At 38.9% G+C, this 20,546-nt stretch overlaps 2 protein-coding genes across 2 annotated transcripts in view; one reads left to right on the forward strand and one right to left on the reverse strand.

Moving 5' to 3' along the window:
- The window catches only part of LOC105997812, a 52,970-nt gene extending 35,969 nt beyond the window's left edge, over positions 1–17,001 (reverse strand). Inside the window, 2 exon segments of the mRNA XM_013032347.1 lie at positions 14,549–14,731; positions 16,851–17,001. Coding sequence (XP_012887801.1) covers positions 14,549–14,731; positions 16,851–17,001 — 334 coding nt within the window.
- Positions 1–20,546, forward strand: part of Clcn5 (chloride channel, voltage-sensitive 5) — a 213,339-nt gene that overhangs the window by 78,475 nt on the left and 114,318 nt on the right. The window lies entirely within an intron of this gene.

Here is a 20,546-nt window from a genome sequence, read left to right on the forward strand (position 1 = left end):
AGAGAGAGAGAGAGAGAGAGAGAGAGAGAGAGTTGTGGGGCTTGAACTCAGGGCTTGGATGCCCTCCCTGAGCTTGTTTTGCTCAAGGCTAGTGTTTTACTCCTTGAGCCACAACTCCATTTCCAGCTTTTTGGTGATTAATTGGAGATAAGAGTCTCATAGACTTTCCTACTCAGACTGGCTTTGAACTGTTATCTTCAGATCTCAGCTTCCTGAGTAGCTAGGATAATTAGCATGAGTAAATGGTATCCAGCTATGTCCTTTCATTGTTAGTTTTTCAGATAGAATCTTGAACTATTGCCCAGATAGGCTCTAGACCACAGTCTGCCTAAATTCTACCTCCCAAATAGAATAGCTGTAATTACAGTCATACAGCATTCCCCCCCCCCCCCCGTGCTCACTTTTGAGATAGTATTGCTAAAATTTTGGCTAGAATGGCTTGTAACTTGATCATCTCTGTGCTAGTTTTTTCCCCTAACATAGTGGGCAAATATGTCACTTAATAATCATGTACTTTTGTTCCATTAATTCTTTTTGTAAAAGAAAATGTCTCTTATTATAAGTAGTACCTGTAATTCCAGTTATTCATGAGGCAGAGATCTAGAGGATCAGAGTTGGAGGCCCACTGGGTAAAAAAACTAATGATACCCCCATCTCAATCTATAAACTGGGCATAGTGGTATGTGCCTGTTATTCCAGTTGCACAAGAGATATAAGTAAGGAGATGACAGTTCAGGCCAGCCTTGGCATAAATGCAAGACCCTATTTGGAAAATAATTAAAGCAATGGGCTGGAGGCATGGCTCAAATGTTGGAACACTTACCTTGCAAGTGTGAGTCCCAGTCATATTTTGGTAGATGTTGTTTTGGAGTTAGAATGACAGTGATTTTTTTATAGGTTTACTTTATAATTTTCTCAATTTGTTGAACTCATTTACATGTTATTTCTCAAGTATCTCAGTTATATAGTTCATGTAATTTAATTACATAGTATGAAAATAGTGGCGCTGGGAGAGTGGCTCAGTGGTAGAGCGCTTGCCTTGCATGCCTGAGGCCCTGGGTTCGATTCCTCAGCACCACATAAGCAAAAAGACAAAAAGCTGGAAGTGGCACTGTGGCTCAAGTGGTAGAGTGCTAGCCTTGAGCTGAAGAGCTGAGGGACAGTGCCCAGATCCAGAGTTCAAGCCCCACGACCGGAACCACCCCCCCCCAAAAAAAAGAAAAATAAAATAGTGTTGGTCTTATTTTACCTCTTTATAGTGTTCACTTATTTTTCCATTCTTACTTGCATGGTCATATTTTCTTAACATGGTTAACTAGGAATGGTAACTGCATATTTTTGTGTGCTTTTTCTTTTTTGCAAAATTAATATTTCTCTTTAAAAATATTTTTATTAGGGAAGTGGTGCTGTAGCTCAAGTGGTAGAGCACTAGCCTTGAGCTGAAGAGCTGAGGGACAGTGCCCAGGCCCAGATTTCAAGCCCCACGACCAACAAAAAAAATTATTAGCATACATTAATTGTACAAGTAGGGTTTCAATGTGACATTTCTATGTATGTACGCAATCTACCTCACCAACATCACCCCTTCTACCACTCTCCCTAACCCCCTTCCTAAAATAATTCTGTCATGTTTCATTGTTCTGTTTTCATGCTTAATGTGTAAGATAAAGAACTTTGTTGTTGTTACCTTCATTCACTTTCTCCCTTCCTACTTCCACTGATAAGATGGATACCTGTACTATGCCATTCTTCACAAGAATATTGATGACTTTCATACATATATTTATAATATCCAATGAAAATCCACTTCTAAAATCAGAAAGATTGTTGAATTTTTAGATTTCAACACTCATACTCAAGCAAGGTGGTAGTGACTCATAGCTAGCTACTCAGAGAGCTCAGTTCTGAGGATGGCCTTTGAAGTCAGCCTGGGCAGCCTGTGAGACTCTTATCTCCAATCAACCAGGAAAAATCCAGAAGTGGAGCAGTGACTGAAATAAATAATAGACTGCTAGCTTTGAGGGGAAAAGGTAATGGACAGTGCCCAAGTCCTGAGTTCAAGCCCCAGTAACAGCATACACAAAAAAACCCATCCTATTCAGATAGTTGTTTCTTTTCCCTTATAACTCATACTTATTTGAAATCAGCATTCTAATTCTTTGGAAGTGTTGGTATATATGTATACACACACACACATATATATGTATATATATATATATTGCTGAGATTATATTTAGCATTTTTCATACATGTCCACAAATAACAAATCTATAGTTTTCCTCTTGAGAGTTTAGCTACAACTTGTATTTATAATGAAGCTGACATTGTCCTGTGGAAGTAAACTTGATAGAGCACTATTAGGAACTGTTTGCATAATAGAATCATTATTCATTTAATATTTTGTTTCTTTTTGAGTTTTGCTAATAACATTGCCTATTATTGCTTATAATTGTTTTATTCAATTTAGACTCCTTATTTCTCTTTGGGTACTTGGACTTTTAAAAAAATTAGCAAGAATTTGTTGGAGTTTTTATGGTGAAAGTTATTTCTTTTGTGATTGTTGGCATTTTACATATGGAATTTAATGGAATTTTTGCATTAATTATTACTAAAATAATTTTTACTTTTATTTTATATATTCTCCTTTTTATTATGTTGGTACTACAGCTTGAACTCAGGGCTTCATGCTCTCAATTTTGTCTTTTTTTCCTTGAGACATTCTGCCATTTGAGTCATAGCCCCACTTCTGGATTTTTCCTGGTTGATTGGGCATAAGAGTCTATTGGATTTGTCTGTCTGGATGACTTCAGATTGGGATTCTGTGGTCTTAGCCTCCTGAATTGCTAAGGATTATAGGCATGAGCCAATAGGGACCAACTTTATGCTGGTTGTTTTTGAGATAAGGTTTCACTTCCTGCCCAGGCATAACCTAGGCTCATAACTTGGACAAGAACATGTACCCAGCTAGCAGAGGTCTTGTAAAATTTTGCAAGAAGAGGTCTTGCAAAATTTTCTTCCTGGGTTAGCTTTGAAACACAATCCTCCCATTCTCAGCCTCTCTGATACCTAGAATTATAGGCATGAGCCACCAGTGCCTAGCTTCCCTCCCTTTTTCTCTCCCTCCTTTCCTTTCTCCCTCTCTCACTTCCTCCTGATATTTTTGAGACAGTCTTGCTATGTAGCAAGACTAGCTATGTACTAGCTTCCTTTATCAGTGCTAAGATTACAGATATGTACTACCCAGCCTAGCTTTGTATCACATTTTCTCCATTTATTGTCTTTTTTTGGTTAAAATTCTGCTATTTCATATTTATTGAGAATATTTTGCTTGATTATATGATAATCAAACAATATGATAATACAGAAAGGGGACATTTTCCCAAAGTTTTTAGCTTGGTTTTATGATAAACTTCATAATTATAGTGATTGTCTTGATTAGGTATACTGAATTCTTTGGCTATTGTTTTTGTTGCTAAATTTGATTCCCTATTTTTCAGATAATGAAATAATTCTTCAATTAGGCTTGTATTTCTGTCATGTTGAAATAATCAGGTTTTTTAAATTTTTTTTTATTTATTTTCTTTTTGCCAGTCCTGGTGCTTGAACTCAAGGCCTGGGCACTGCCCCTGAGCTTCTTTTGTTCAAGGCTAGCACTCTACCACTTGAGCCACAGTGCCACTTCTGGCTTTTTCTGTTCATAAGGTACTGAGGAATTGAACCCATGGCTTCATGTATACAAAGCAAGCAATCTACCACTAAGCCCAGTTTTTCCAGCCCAGTTTTTTATTTTGTAAAACATAATTCAGTTTTATTCTATTTATTGGACATTTAAAAATTGTTTTCTGGTACCTTTATCATTTGTTGTGCCAGTCCTGGGGCTTGAACTCAGAGCCTTTGTGCTCAAGGCTAGTGCTCTACCATTGAGCCACAGCTCCACTTCTGGCCTTTTGGTGTTTGATTGAAGATAGGCATCTCACAGACTTCCCTGCCCAGGCTGGCTTTGAAGTCTGATCTTCTGATTGCAGCCTCTTGAATAGCTAGGATTACAGGGGTGAGCCCCAGGTGCCTGGCTCCTTTATTATTTTTAAAACTATTGTCTTTGTTTTTGGTTTAGAATTTACTTTTTAAGTCTTGCCCTTTTTATTTGCCTTGGCACACTTCTAAGGAGTAGCCGTTTTAACATGCATTTTTATAACCAGTGAGGGTCAAATTTTATTAAGCCTATTTATAATTTTTAATATATAAAATTAGCATGACAATTATCCTATATTTTTTCACTTGTACTGAACTTTTTCCTTTTTAAATTCATACTCTAGTACATTTGAGGGATGGTTTGATGATGTGGAAAGATAGCTTTAATCATGATCCTTCATTCCTTATTGCTGTGCGCAGTGATGTATTTCTAATACCCACTGAATATTCCTTATCTAAAATGGCTGGGACCAGAAATGTTTTGGATTTCATATATTTTTAGATTATAGTATATTTGCATACATATAATGAAGTACCTTGGAGAAGGGTTCCAAGTCCAAATATGGAATTCATTTATGTTCTATATACACCTTATACACATAATCTTAAGGTAGTTTTAACTAATAGTCTCATTAATTTTGTATATGAAACAGAACCTCTTGGTATAGAACTTTCCATTTGTGGCATAATGTCAGCATTCAAATTTTGAATTTTGGAGCATTTTAGATTTCAGATTTGGGGATTAGGAATGTTCAACCTATTTAATTTGTTATTTATTCTATGAACTTGTTAGACTGTCCATCTTATTCTATTTTTTTATAGTTTCTTATAGTTTCTCTAGTTGCTATCATTGTCACTTCCTTATCTATGTGAGAATTGCAAAATGTTTTATTTGGACTTGGCTTGCATTTAAAAAATCATGATTGAGCCTTATATTATTATTATTTTAAGAATGCTGCTATTCTACTAAATTGAAAAAAACCTTAATTTCAAAGGAGCTGTTCTTTTACCATCTGCCAAAATGTCTAGCTTCTTATATTGCCTTATTTAGTCTTTGCTTATAAGCATTGTTTTCCAAACAACTTACATGTGATACCTTTTCTAAGACATGAAAATAAAGTTTGCTTTCCTTAGCCATATATATATATGATTCACTTATACATTTGTTTGATTATAATATATAATTGCTATGTAATATATAAGATACATATTATATAATATATGTGATATATATCTTTCTTTTATATATGTATCTATATATATTCATATATATATGAATATGCACAAAGATATATATATGCACAAAGATATATGAATATGCACAAAGATATATGAATATGCACAAAGATATGTATATATATATATATATATATATATCTTTGTGCAAATACTAGGGCTTAAATTCAGGGCTTGGGCACTGTCCCTTAGCTTTTTTCACTCAAGGATGGACCTCTACCACTGAATCCTCTCTCCAGTCTAGCTTTTCTAAACTGGTTAATTGGAGATAATAATCTACCTGGGCTGGCTTTGAACTTCAATCCTCTCTCCTGAGTAGTTAGGATACAGGTGTGAGCACCTGGCATCCAGCTCAAATGACATATTCTCATTCTTACTGACACCCCTACTTGCCCTATGACTTTAAAATATTTCATTGACTAAGGTCTGTTGATATGATCAGTTTATTGAAATTTCTAGAAGTGTGACCTTGTTAGATGCCAGAACCACATAGTTCTTTGTAACTTCCAAACTTGTTCAAGGATGTTGGTAGTTACCTGACATTTAGATGGTTTCTTTTTTGGGGGGGGGTTCTGGTTGTGGGGCCTGAATTCTGGGCCTGGTCACTGCCCCTCAGCTCTTCACCTCAAGGCTAGCGCTCTACCACTTGAGCCACAATGCCACTTCCGGCTTTTTTCTTTTTGTTTATGTGGTGCTGGGGAATCAAACCCAGGGCCTCAGGCATGCAAGGCAAGTGCTCTACCACTGAGCCACCTTCCCAGCCCTAGATGTTTTCTTATCTCTCATACCAGCCCCTTTGCAGGATAAGCAGTGCAGGTCTCATATAAGATGCATGGTATATTACCAGATAAGACCTTTCTCAACCAGATTCAGGAGGAAATTTATCAGTATGTGCCTTTGAAAAATTACTAAGAGAATGCATTTGTATAAAAGCAGTTTATTAAATACTGCTTATTAAATCTACCCCTGACAGGTACAAGTATGGCAAGGGGGAAATCACACTTTGCATGGAAGATGCCCCCAGAACAGTGTGAATGTTCACAGACCATTGGTGTTGTAATTGTAAACTTAATATGATAGTGTTTCTAAAGAACCATAAACATTTTTCTTGGAGGTCGCAAGTCACGACATCTTGATTAGGCTCTGTTCAGATAGTATTCTTTTCCCCTGGGGTTGTGAAAGGGAGGTTCAGGTATCTGAGTGGGAGGCCATTTTAACACATGCTCACTACAGTGAGCAGAAACTATATAGATTACAAATTACATAGATTTGATCACTTTCAGTGTGTAAAATGTTATTTTCTCAATCTTTTCTGCTTCCTATGGTTCTTTCTCTGCCCAGTCATACCGCCCAGAAACAACAACAACAGCAAAAACCTTCATTCTCAAAATAAATTAGTATTTGAGGTTTCCCCCTTTCCTTACTAGTCTATCTTTACTTGTCATCTTTGATTTTTTTTGTGTGTCCTTAAAGTCCTTTATTTTCTTTTTTTACTTTTTTTTTCTCCTCAGATAGCTAGTGGGTCTGAGCTTTGTTCTCCAATACTATCATCCATCGCTCTGGGCAAACATTTCAGTGTTCCAGGTTCAGGCACCCACCCTACTGCCCCAGTTCTATTTCCAAATTACTGGAATCCTATGTTCTGAGTGATTGTTCTCTCTACCAATCAAACCCAAACAAATCTGTCCTATAAAATAACTACTTTCTTCATGTCACTTCCTTATTTATGAACCTATGGTGACTTTTCAATGTGTATTGTCTCAAGTAGAAAGTCCTGTGTGCTTAAATTTCAAGGCCATGGTCATCTTACCTCACCTCATTTACTCCTCCTTGCCTCCCCTACAGCCCTTCCACATACCTCAGCCCCTTTAGCAGAGCTGTCATCACTGTCCCAGTGCTGCTTGAAGCCATCCACTGTTTGGATCTCATTTATTTATTTACTTGTGCCAGTACTAGCCCTCAAATTCAAAGCATGGACACTTTCCCTTAGCTTTTTTGCTCAAGGCTGGTTCTGGCTTTTTGCTAGTTAATTGGAAATAAGAGTCTTGGGGAATTTTTCTTCCCAGATTGTCTTCAAACCATGATCCTTAGATCTCAGCCTCCTGAGTAGCTAGGATTACAGGCATGAGCTTCCAGCACCCAGCCAACATATATATATATATATATATATATATATATATATATATATATAACTTCTAAAAGCCAACATATATATATGTATGTATGTATATGAATATGTGTACATGTATATATATTTAACTTCTAAGCCACCGTAGATTGATACTTCTGCAAAATACAATACAAATAATTAGAAGAATGAAATTAAAATAGAAACGTGACCTGACTTATAAAATGATAACCCCTCAATACATAACCTTTATAAAAACAAAAAATTTCCTAAACCCCCATAAATATGAAAGCTTTACTATTATTACATCTATAAAACATAAATGACTGTCAAATTGCTATATAAGTTCCTAAATGCTTATTAATTGCTATAGTTATCTTCATGAACATTGGTGATAAGGAGTTTAGGGGACTGGCAACAGTTGTAGAGCCACACTGTAAGTACTACTGCTTTGTCTCCTGCTGACTGGCACTGCCTTGCCCTTTACTGAGGCTCTCCCTGCCCTGACCTAGAATGTCCTATTTCTTTGTTACCAGCCTTTCCTGCCCAGGCTAGAGGGCCAGGCTTGGTTTGCTTTTGCAACTCCATGATGGTTACCGAATTTATCCTTTCCTTGAACTTCAGCTGCTTTGGTGTTTACTTAATGCCAATATGTTCAGCATTTGATTATGTATGGTATTTTATTTTTTCTTGAACAATTCTCCTTCTGTTAGTCCGACCTACCCATTGTCTTTATGAGTAGCCCAAGATCCTGAAGGGCATGAAACAAATCTTCCTCCAATAGCCACATATTATATCTGAGTACCTAGTCATATAAGTTCCTCGATCTATATTGGGTAAATGCATAAATCAGTCTCCTTCTGTTTAATAAATTATCTTCTTTTTCTCCCTTTTAAAAAATGTGTCTTTTGCCAATACACAGCAAGAACTTGTTTTACACATGTATTAAGTCAATTGATTAGAGTCTAGGTACATGCAAAGCACCTACTTTCCAACATTGCCCTGTCACAGAACTGTTTTATCCACTCTGTGGAGTTGACCATGGCACAGGTTTTGGTTTTGCTACCTTTGATAGCCATTCTGTGCTGACTCATACCAGTTAGGCCCAGCCCTGATTTTATGATTTCATGGGCTGTCATATGTTAGGAGTATTGTGAAACTTCAAAAATTGTTTTTAGTTTACTCTTTACACACTTACACACACACACACACACACACACACACACACACACATTCCATGTGATTTTTTTTCCTTTAGAGGTTAGAAACTTTACATTGAGAGAGAGGGTATTACAGTTTGCCCCAAATCTTGGAAATTGCCAAATTTGCCTGCTTAGGAAGTGGTCTAGTCTGCACACCCCTTGATCAGTGAATAATTTCTCCTTTATGTGTATAGTTGCAGGGTTATGTCTTTATTGGTCATGTGCCAGTAGCCCATAAGCAGTTATATTTCCATTTCAACCAGCAGTTTTATTCTAAATAACTAGAACACTCTGCTGTTTATAAACACTTTATTGCAGTAAGTTTCATGATGTTGCTAGGTTAGCCAAAGAATGCTGAGCTTTGAAACTTTCCAATTAAAATATAACACAAATGAAATTGTGCACAAATCCAGAGTTACAGCTCTGTGATTTATTGCAAAGTGAACATACTTGTGCAACCAAGGTGAGAATTTGCCTGGGAACTTTCTTTCCTTTCTTTCACAGCCCCAATGGAGGTTTCTTAAACACATGGCATTAGTGGGAGTGTATGTTATGAAGTGTAAATAGTAATCCATGTGTGGAGGTGCTGCGTAGTTGAATGAATTAAGCCTTTGACTTGTCTCATTGTCCTGAGATCACTGACGCCATCTGTCTGGCAGCACAAATTCTGACAACTTCTTAAATCTATAGGGTCTTTCAGTTCATTTATTTTTTTAAAAAAGGGATTTCCAGGTGTTTTGAATTATATTTAGTTGTGGTTAGTGGTAAATTTATGAGCTGGCAGGCTATATCATCTTGACTTGTGCCATACATAGAATCTGCAAAAAAGGTTTCAGTGTCTTTCCTTCTCTCCCTCCCTCCATCTCCCTGTGTGTGTATGTGTGTTGTACATGTGTGGTGTATGTGTATGAATATTGATATATGTACACAAATACCAAATATTCAAATGGGCAGTACCTCTACACATGGATTGCTATTAACACTCTAGATAATAGTATATATATGTATATATATATATATATGTATAATTTTTGCCTCTCAAATTTCAGTTTGGAAAAAGATCAAAATAGTTCCCATTTTCCCAGTATTACTGCTTTCTTTAAGCTTTTAAATGAAAAGTTTGGGGGAGAGTACAGAAATGGAAGGACAAAAGATGACCAAATACAGCATTGGTACTCACTGGACACTGTTGAAAATGAACTATACAACTTGTGGGTGGAGATAGGAAGGAAAAACTGGGTGAGAGTGAGGTAAGGGGTGACATTGTGCAAAAAGAAATGTACTCCTTACCTGACTTATGTAACTGTAACCCCCCTGTACATCACCTTTATTTATTTATTTATTTATTGCTGGTTGTGGAGCTTGAACTCTGGGCCTGGGCACTGTTCTGAGCTCTGAAGAGCTCAAGGCTAGCACTCTACCATTGAGCCATAGCACCCACTTCTAGCTTTTTCTGTGTATGTGGTGCTGAGGAATCGAACCCAGGGCCTCATGCATGCAAGGCAAGCATTCTACCACTGAGCCACCTTCCCAGACTCTGTACATCACCTTTATAATAACAATAAGCATTTGAAACAAAAGACAAGTTTTGGCACACTACTTGGTGTCTTGCACTAGGATTAGATACAACCCTCGTACATTACCTGTGTCCAGGAAACATGCCTATTTTCTTCTGCAAGGCCCTATGTGGTTTGTAGGATTGGCATTTTACTCAACACCCACATTAAAATTCCAAGTAATAGCTGGGCACTGGTGGCTCCCACCTGTAATCCTAGCTACCCAGGAGGCTGAGATCTGAGGATTGTGGTTCAAAGCCAGACCAGACAGGAGAGTCTGGGAGACTCTTATCTCCAGTTAACCACCAGAAAACCAGAAGTGGCCCTGTGGCTCAAGTGGTAGAGTGCTCGCTTTAAGCTGAAGAGCTCAGGGACAGTGCCTAGGCCCTGAGTTCAAGCCCCATGACTGACAGAAAAAAAATTCTCAGTAACAATCTAGGTGTGTCACTGGTTAACAGTCCAAAATCTGTTTTTAGGAATAAGAAAGAAAGAGAAGATATATTTAAATGCCATTCTCAGTAGGATGCTGGTAGCTCACACCTGTAATTCTAGCTAATCAGGAGGCTGAGATCTGAGGAAAGTCTGTGGCACTCTTACCCAATTAACCAGCAAAGAGCCAGGAGTGGGACTGCTGTTCAAGTGATAGATCCCCAAGTCTTGGGTGGAAAAGCTAAGGGACAGCAGCCAGGCCCTAAGTTCAAGCCCTAGTAGTCGCACAAAATAAAATAATCATTCTCATGGATTATGTCAAAAGAGAAAAATGGTCACACTGGCAGTCTATTGCATTCTACCTAACACTTGGTGTGGACAATATACTGAGTTCTACATGTTGTTTTCCTCATTTTTTACCTCCCCCCCAGCAATAATGTCTTAACTCTGTGTAACATTAACCTTGAGGCAAGTACCAGCCACTTTTCAAGGTTGCATTTTTAATGGAACTGATTTGCTTACCCATGTGATTAAGGTATGTATTGCAATTATGAAGTTTGCATATATGTGGAGCTATAATTTTTCCTTGGTTTATAAAATAGTTAATTAAGTTCTGCTGGCCCACAAAAAGTTGCTGTTGCAGTTACTACTAGGTAGAATATGGTAGGGTATGTGGTTGATGTGCTGTTCTTTCTGTGAGCTAACTATGGAGCATTTGTTCTTTAGTGGCTGGGTGATGGGTTAAGCAATAAAATAGTTTAAACAGATTAAGAATCCAGCAAGACAAGTTAGGAAGGAGACTCCTGTGAACTTCCGGCATTCAAGAGAGATGTTCTGGGCCCCAGTGGATTTTGGATCTCTTTCTTCCTTGGCTCATATTCTTCATACTAGGCATTTAAGCTTTCTTTCCCCACCCACTTTCTCCACCACCAGGGTCAGCCTCAGATTAGTGTTTCCCTAGAGACCTGGAGAGGAAGGGTTTCCGGTTGTCCTTGCTTTTTTAATTTAAAGGCTTTGTTTAAACCTGAATACTAAAGGATAGGGAGAGCAGCAGTTTTTCCATGTGTAAGGAAGTTTCTCGTTGCTTTTTGTGCTGTTTTGTTACCAAAATTCTACAATAGTACACTTTTTGTGCTATGTGATGTGGGTTTGTTTTTTAATGTGTTAAATCCAAATTCAGGAGAGGAATGGAGGAACAGAATTATGATTCTCTTGGGCTCCTTTAGATTTATATGTGATCATTGAGGAGAGAAAAAAGAGCAGAAGGTTTTTTTTAACAAAAATATTTTTTGTTCTCATCTTGGAGCTTGAATTTAGGCCTGAGCTTTGTCCCTGCGCTTTTGTTCTTACAAGACCAGTGCTCTGAGCTATAGGGCCTGCGCTTTTGTTCTTAAGGCTAGCACTCTACCACTGCAATGCCACAGCTCCACTTCTGGCTTTTTTGATCGCTAATTGGAGATAAGAGTCTTATGGACTTTCCTGCCTGGGCTGGCTTCAAACTGTGATCCTCAGATCTCAGCCTCCTGAGTAGCTAGGATTACAGGTGTAAGCCACTGGCACCTGCAAGAGCAGAGATTTTAAAAATAAATAGCATAGTTCAGAGTGATGGTACACACCTATTATCTGAGTACTCAGGAAGTGGAGGCAGGAGGATTACAGTAAATTCCTTCACTGCATAATGAGACCCTGTCTCAAAAAAAGATACCAGTAGCTGTGTCTTTGCACCAGTGGCTTATACCTTTAATCCTAGATTCTCAGGAAGCAGTGATCTAAGGATTGTGGTTCAAAGCCAGCCTGGGTAGGAAAGTCTGTAAACTACTCAAAAAAGCGAGAAGTGGAGCTGTGGCTCAAGTGGTGAAGTGCTAGCTTTGAGCAAAAAGAGGCTCAAGGACAGCACCTAGGCCCTGAGTTCAAGCCTGTGGACCAATGTGCATGCACGCTTGCACAGAGAGAGGGAGAAGGAAGGAGGGAGGGGAGAGAGAGAAAAGAATATATAAGAAATATCGGTGGGGCTGGGAATGTGGCTTAGTGGTAGAGTGCTTGCCTAGCATGCTTGAAGCCCTGGGTTCAAAAAGCTGGAAGTAGAACTGTGGCTCAAGTAGTAGAGTGCTAGCTTCAGAAAAAGAAAATCAGGGACAGTGCCCAGCCCCTGAGTTCAAGCCCTAGGACTGGCAAAAAAAAAAAAGAAAAGAAAAACAAGAAAAAAATGGGAAACAAGAAAGTTCAGATTTGGTAACAAAATAAAAACAAGGGATAAAGAAGGAGGGAACAAAAAGAGAATCAGTTTTCTAAGCAGGTAAAATTGATAAAAGCAATAGTGATACAAAAGTGACTATAGGGAATTTAAATCTGCTTTTGGCAAACTAAGGAGTTAGCTTCAGATATGTGTTTAAGGTGTCAAAACTTTTTATTTGTTGATAAATGGTTTGAAATATGTTCTTGCTTGAATGGGAGATTAGAATTTGGAATTTGTTGAAAAATTGTGATGTCTGAAACACAGACTTTAGAGAGAGATGATTATATATATAAATAATCTTAAATATAATTTTTATGAGGGACTAGACATAATATTGTGTATGTGTGTACTAGTACTGGGGCTTGAACTCATGGCCTGGGTACTGTCCCTTAGCTTTTTTTCTCAAGGCAGGCACTCTACCACTTGATCCACAGTTCTACTTCTGGCTTCTTACTGTTAATTGGAGATAGTGTCATGGACTTTCCTGCCTGAGCTGTCTTTGAACCACAATTCTCACATCTCAGCCTCCTGAGTAGATAGGATTATAGATATTATAGACATGAGCCACTGGTACTCAGTCACATACTTATATAGTATTATATGAACTAAGAAGAGTGAAGGATGAGAAAGAGGGAGTTACCTTATGTCAGATACCAAGAGAAGAAATGCAGTAAAATGGTACCTAAAATCATTTTAGGGAGCAAGAGTGTGTGAGGGGATAGAAGGGGGTAAGGTTGATAAGGATACATTTTCTGCATGTATGGAAATGTCACAAAGAAATCTTTCTTGTACAAATAATATGTACTAATAAAATCATTTTAAATTCCTCTTAGCTGTGTAATTTTAGTATATATCCTCCTTTATCATATGAATTTAGAATTTCATAATACATCCTACAATAGTGAAGAATGTGAGACAATCCTAATTAGTTTTATACTCTATTCTAGTAGGAGATATATTCCTAGAAGATTTTTACTCAAGACTATATTCTACTGCATAAACCCTAGGAATAGCAGCACAAGGTAGAAGTTTGGGCATATTCTCTTAAAATATGTAACAGTGACTCATGAAACTTAAACGTTTAAGATCAGATGAATTCTCCCACAGGGCTTCAGTGGGCTTTCCTTCCCTCTTGGCAACAAATATTTGTTCTTTTCTTCTTCATGTGGTCCTGACAACTGATTGTATATGCCTTTTACCACTGAGCTATATCCCCAGTCTTTCATATCAACTTGATATGAAGGATCTAGGGAGCAGAAGTGTCAGTCATTTGTTTTCAAGACTCAGCTCAAGTCAGACAGGACTTTGGCTTAGGAGAATTGAGTTCTACAGGTGGTTGTTTTTTCTTCTTTAGCCCATTGAGAAAGTAATGACTAACAAAAGTCAATATATAACTTTCAGCTCAGTATATCTAGTATCTTGGACCTAAATTCAAATCAAGGCTTCTTCACAAGCTTACATTTTACAAGTCCAGAGTAAGATGTAGGTGGTATTTGTCATGCTAGTAGCCACCACACCTCCAGTGGGTGGTTAGGTGGAGCAAGGACTGGAGGATGGAGTTTGTGTCCCTAAACCTGACACACCCTGATATCTTCCTGAATTAGTAAAACATTTTATCCATATTTTCTTGTGCAATACTGGCAAAAGGGAAGTAATTTGAATAGCTGCTGATTAGACACATTGGAGCTCTTGAAATATCAATACTTCAAACAGAATGGGAGCAGCTATATATAACATAAACAATCTCTTTCATAAATACATATATGTAATTTCTTTTATAAATACTTACCTGTAACCAAGGCTTCCAAGCAATGGGAGTCAGTATCTTCCCTTTGGGAAAAATACCATACAATGCCAATGACTTGAATGCGAGACAGGATATGTATAAGTGTGCAATGTAAGCGACTCATAGTAGAGATATTCTTAGTGTAGGTTTTCTTTGGAAATGTAGTGCACAGTGACTTGACAGCTCCTAAGAAAAGCATAAACAAAGAGATAATGAATCTATTCAGTCTTCCAGTCCACCAAGTGGTAAGATGTAATAAGTCTATGTACCAAATGAATGTTGCAACTTTGTCTATTTTTAGAGGGGACTTGAGCTCATGAGTAAAGTCCTTCCAAATAGTCCAGGGTTGTTTTTCTTATTTGTTTAAATTTCCCTTGAGCAATAAAATAAAATTCACTCAACTGCCAGTTTTCTCATGTGTTAAGTCTTGGCTTTAGAGCAGAAAGGGGTTGGGAAAATAGGGAAGTATTAATGTTTCATACTGGAAATACCAGCACAGCATATGTAGCTTGCTGAGGACCTAAGGTAGCAATATATATATATATAGGTAGATATAGATATATATATGTATATATATATATATATATGTATAGCCTGAACTCTGGGCCTGGGTGCTATCCCTCAGCTCTTCAGCTCAAGGCTAGCGCTCTACCACTTGAGCCACAGCGCCACTTCCGGCTTTTTTTCTTTTTGCTTATGTGGTGCTGAGGAATCGAACCCAGGGCCTCATGCATGCAAGGCAAGCGCTCTACCACTGAGCCACCTCCCCAGCCCCAGCAAAATATATATTAAGTGCCTTGGTATATGTGTGGCAAAGAGCTTTCAGTTGTTTAGTATTTTGCAATATACAATGTGATCAATTCAATAAAGGGCATTAAGACCCTTAAATACCTAGTTCTTAAAAAAATACCTAGTTCTTTGCCTGAACAATTATCTTCTGTGTTAATTCTGGAATGCTTGGCATTTTCTGATATAATCATGCCCTAGCTTGTTTGCCCAAATTCTGTAGACTGTTAAAGTGTCCCTCATGCTCATCTCATTTATATTGGCTGAACTCTTTTTCTCATTCAAGTCTTGTTCCAAAGACTGTTGCAAGATTCATCTGCATAGAATGAGTTGCCAGTTCCTGTTCTTGATATCTACTGAATCACTCCTCACTCCACCCCCATCATTTCCTTTCTGTTCTCACCTCTTCTTAGCCTAGTTCAGTCCCTCTTATTAATAGAGCCTTGTTGTTGTTATGTCCATTCTGGAGCTTTTTCACTCAAGGCTGGTGCTCTTCCATTTGAGCCACAGGTCTACTTCCAGCTTTTTGGTAGTTAATTGGAGATAAGTGTATCATGGACTTTCCTGCCTGGGCTAGCTTTGAACCATGATCCTCAGATCACAGCTTCTTGAGTAGCTAGGATTTAGTAGAGCTTTTTGGAAGACAGGGTATTAGGTTTCAACTTGGAGCTTCCTGCTTGTTAGGTAGTCACTCATCATTTGAACTACACTTCCAGTCTGAGTTGGGCTTTTAAGTTGATCTCCCCTGGGGTGGGGGTAAGGGGCTGGGGGGGGATGGGAAGGGGAAACAAAGGAAGAGGCAACAATGCTTGATAAGAAATGTACTCATTATCTTGCCCATGTAATTGTAACCCCTCTGTACAGTATTTTCACACAAAAAAGTTGATCTCACCAATGAAAATTCTTGTTTCTACTTGCTGCTAGACTAAACTTCTGGAAGAGCATTTTATTCTCCAACTTAAAAACTTTGGTAACTCTTTGTAGCTCTGTTTCACATCCAGCACAGTCATTTGCATATTGTAATCAAAATTATTTCATTTATCTGTACTTGCTGTTTTCCTTAAATGACAAATTAACTATCACAAAACCACAAGTAGAGCTGTGGCTGAAGTGGTAGAGCATTGGTCTTAAGCACAGAAGCTCAGGGATAGTGTCCAGATCCTGAGTTCAAGCCTCAGGACTGGCACAGAAAGAAATAAAAATATTGTTGTTAGTCTTATCCTAAGCAATAACTTTCATACCCACATGAATTAGGTTTATCTTAGTCCTCTTTACAATGAACTGGACATATTCATTAAGAGAACAACATCAAGCCACCTAATTCCCTTTCCTAGGTGAATGCTTACCACACTGACAGTCCAACTTATTATTTTAGCATCTAAGAACAGCAGCATGACCTGGACCACCTTCTTGCTGGCAGAACTTTCCACTGTAGCCAAACTGTTTTTTTGGTATCTTCTTAGGTAGTATCTTCTTAGATAGTATCTTCATGTGTGCTCCTCCCGTCCTTCTAGAATACCATCCTCTACCTTCTCTTCCTCTTGATCGATCTTTGTCTTCCCATCCTCTTGGTTGCTGTGTTCTCTCCAACCCATCTGGTCTGGAGCAGCATTTCTTCTCTCAATATTCTTGCATATAGTGTCTACTGCTATCCATGTGTAGTTTAGCATGCAGTTTGTCTGGTCAACACTTTATCATAAAGGGTTGGAGTTGGTCTTACATAACATTTCATAGGACTATTACTAGAGGTATATAATCCTTGAGATAAACAATCACTTGTACATATCAAAACTTGAATGTATACCTTACTTTGGGGGGTTTCTTGACTCTGGATGCTGTTGAATGCATTATCTCAAGATGTTTTAGGAGCTAGTTTTCTGGATTATTTTGTTGACCACATGTTTCTGCCTCATGGGTCAAATCACACCTTTAATATCTATCTCTTATATGTCCCCATTGAATACTTCAATATCACTTACCTCTTAAACCTATACACATGGCCTTCTCAGTGTCTGATCCATTCTCACTACGTTCTACTTAAGATTTTAATGATGCACATATTGGGCTTGAAGTCTGGGCCCAAGTGCTGTCCCTGAGCTTCTTTTGCTCACAGCTAGACTCTATCATTTGAGCTATAGCTTCACTTTGGATTTTTGGTTGTTCATTGGAGATACGAGTCTCACAGATTTTCCTACCTGGGCTAGCTTCAAACTGCGATCCTCAGATTTCAGCCTCTTGAGTAACTAGGGTTACAGGAGCGAGCCACTGATGCCTGGCTAGTAATGGATATTAAAAAAATAATTGAAGCTGGGCACCAGTGGCTCACGCCTGTCATCTTAGCTACTCAGGAGGCTGAGATCTGAGGATCATGCATTTCATGGCCAGCCCAGGTAGGAAAGTCTGTGAGACTCTTATCTCCAATAAACCACTCAGAAAACCAAAAGTGGTACTGTGACTCAAGTGGTAGAGCGCTAGCCTTGAGCTGAAGAGCTGCGGGACAGCCCCCAGGCCCATAGTTCAAGCCTCAGGACCGACAAAAAAATTTAATAATTGAGACAGGGTCTTGCTAGGCAGCCCATATTGGCCTTAAATTCATTATCTTCCTGCCTCAGCCACTGGAATGTTGGGGTTACAGGTGTGTTCCATCACTCCTAGCTTAACAATGATTGTTTTAAAGTTTCTGCCTCTCTACCTATCTCATTGATTTTCTCTTTCTTCCTTAGCTTTACATTATGAGACATTAAGTTTGGAACTAATTACCCTTCAGATTCTTTTTTCTGGTCCCATATAAGGACAAAGGTGAACTCTTGCGGTTGGGTACATTTATAAGGATCTTTAAGGGACATTTCCCTAATGAGGCCAATTTTGCTGCTTCTGATGCTGACACTGTTGGTTAATATTTAGTACTTACAGTAGCCCAGGTGCTGAGTTCAGCACTGGCAGTCTTCACAATAATCCTAAGGACTAAGTGCTACTGTTAACCCCCAGTTTGTAGATGAAGATATGCAGGTGTGGTAAGATGAGAGGCATGGTCATTAATGGCAGGACAAGGATTCCAAAGCCAAGACTGCTGTGCTGCTTGAATGACAAATATAGGAAACACATGGGAGCCTAGACTCTATTTCCTGCTTACACATTTCTGCTGAGGCATGCCGGAGAATAGCCACTTGTAAGGTATAATAACTGGATGGGGGGGAGGGCGTGGGGGGGAGGGAGGATGGGAAGGGATGGGAAGGGGAAACAAAGGAGGAGGCTACAATGCTTGATAAGAAATGTAGTCATTATCTTGCCCATGTAATTGTAACCCCTCTGTACAGTATTTTCACAATAAAAAAGAAAAAAATAATTCATTATACTTCTCTGTTAAAAAAAATAACTGGATCCTTCTAACTTACCTTTTCCCTCTATCCCTCCATTCCTGCCATTACAAATGCCTGTGGAGATGCTGTATGGAGGGAACCTGCTTCTGAGCAGACATACAGAAAATACACAGATGTAGAAGCTTTCTGCCTCTGACCCACAGCACTCCCACTTCCCAACCTGCTTACTACTTCCCAGTCCAAAGCGTAGGAGTGTTTTGCAACTACCACCCACACTTAAGATTCATTGGTGAGTGAGTTTTCCTGTGTTGGAGAGAAGAACCTTCTAAAATACCACCCTTATATACACCTCAACTGTAGTAGGGGGAACTTTCCAAGTCCCACTCCCTCCATTGCAGTTCACAGGACTGCAAGCCTTCTTGCTACTTCTCTTCCTTATTCATCCATTCATGACAGAACACAGGGTTTTCTGGGCTTCAGTCTTTTTATGTGTGCTTGTATACTTACACACATCCATGCAACACACAAAGTTGGAGACATCTGACACATCTTTTTTTTTTTTTTTTTGCTGGTCCTGGGACTCTGTTCCTGAGCCTCTCTGTGCTCAAGGGCTAGCACTCTACCACTTGAGCCACAGCATCACTTCCAGCTTTTTCTGTATATGTGGTACTGAGGAATTGAACCCAGGGCTTCATGCGTGCTAGGCAAGCACTCTACCACTGAGCCACCTTCTCGGCCATCTGACACATCTTGAATAGCAGAATGTGGGCGTGTGTGTGTGTGTGTGTGTGTGTGTGAGAGAGAGAGAGAGAGAGAGAGAGAGAGAGAGAGGGAGGGAGGGAGGGAGGGAGGGAGGGAGAGACAGATACAGTCCTGGGGCTTGAACTCAGGGCCTGGTCACTGTCCCTGGGCTTTTGTGCTCAAGGCTAGCACTCTACAACTTGAGCCATTGTTCCATTTCTGGCTTTTGGGTACTTTATTGGAATTTTATGGATTTTCCTGCCTGGGCTGGCTTCAAACCGCAATCCTCAGATCTCAGCCACCTAAGTAGCTAGGATTACAGTTGTGAGTCACTGGCACCTGGCAGATTGTGGGCTTTTTAAATTCTACTTCCATGTGTGGAGCTTATAGCAGTGAACTTTCTAGTGTCCCCCCCAATAAGCACACATAGGGCTTATTCCCTTTTTCTCCTACCATTTTGCATGTGGGCTGAGATTTCCTAGTGCTTTTCTTAAGGCTTATTATGATGCACACACAGACATGAACACAAGGATATAAGAGAATGAAGCTCCTTATCACTCCACACCTCCTCATTCCCACAGACTGTGTGAATTCTCAGTCTGTGAAGGAGACCGCCAGAGGAGACTCCTGACCTGTTTCTCTCACATGCCTTGCCTGTTAGGGTTTGAGCTATTTCAGGGTCTTCCTACACACAAGGTCTATAGATGTGCAAGCATTTTGCGCTGGGCTCTTGTCTCCAGAAGGGCATGCTTTTTGAGTACCTTACACACCAGTGTGCTTTGTTGGATGGGGAACTTTAAAAAACAAATGAGTTCTTATCACAGGCATGTATACAATTATACACACACACACACACACACACACACAGAATGTCAAAGTGAATCATAGTTGGCTCATTGCACTGTATTCAGTGTTGGCATCTATAGTAAAGAATAAGAATCCTTCTCCCACTCATAAATTTATTTCCTTGGTTTGTATGTTAAAGAGTCGTTGCCTTTTAGTTGTTTCAAAGGCAGTAGAAAATTTCTCAAATGATAATTATTTATATCACAAAACAATGTGAATATTCATGTTGTTTTAATTTTATAGGATGAAATGGTAAGCATTCTTCCTACACCCACACCTTCTTTACCTCTGCTTCCCCCCACCCCCCC

Source organism: Dipodomys ordii, unplaced genomic scaffold (genome assembly GCF_000151885.1).
Source record: "Dipodomys ordii isolate 6190 unplaced genomic scaffold, Dord_2.0 Scaffold154, whole genome shotgun sequence".
NCBI lineage: Eukaryota > Metazoa > Chordata > Mammalia > Rodentia > Heteromyidae > Dipodomys > Dipodomys ordii.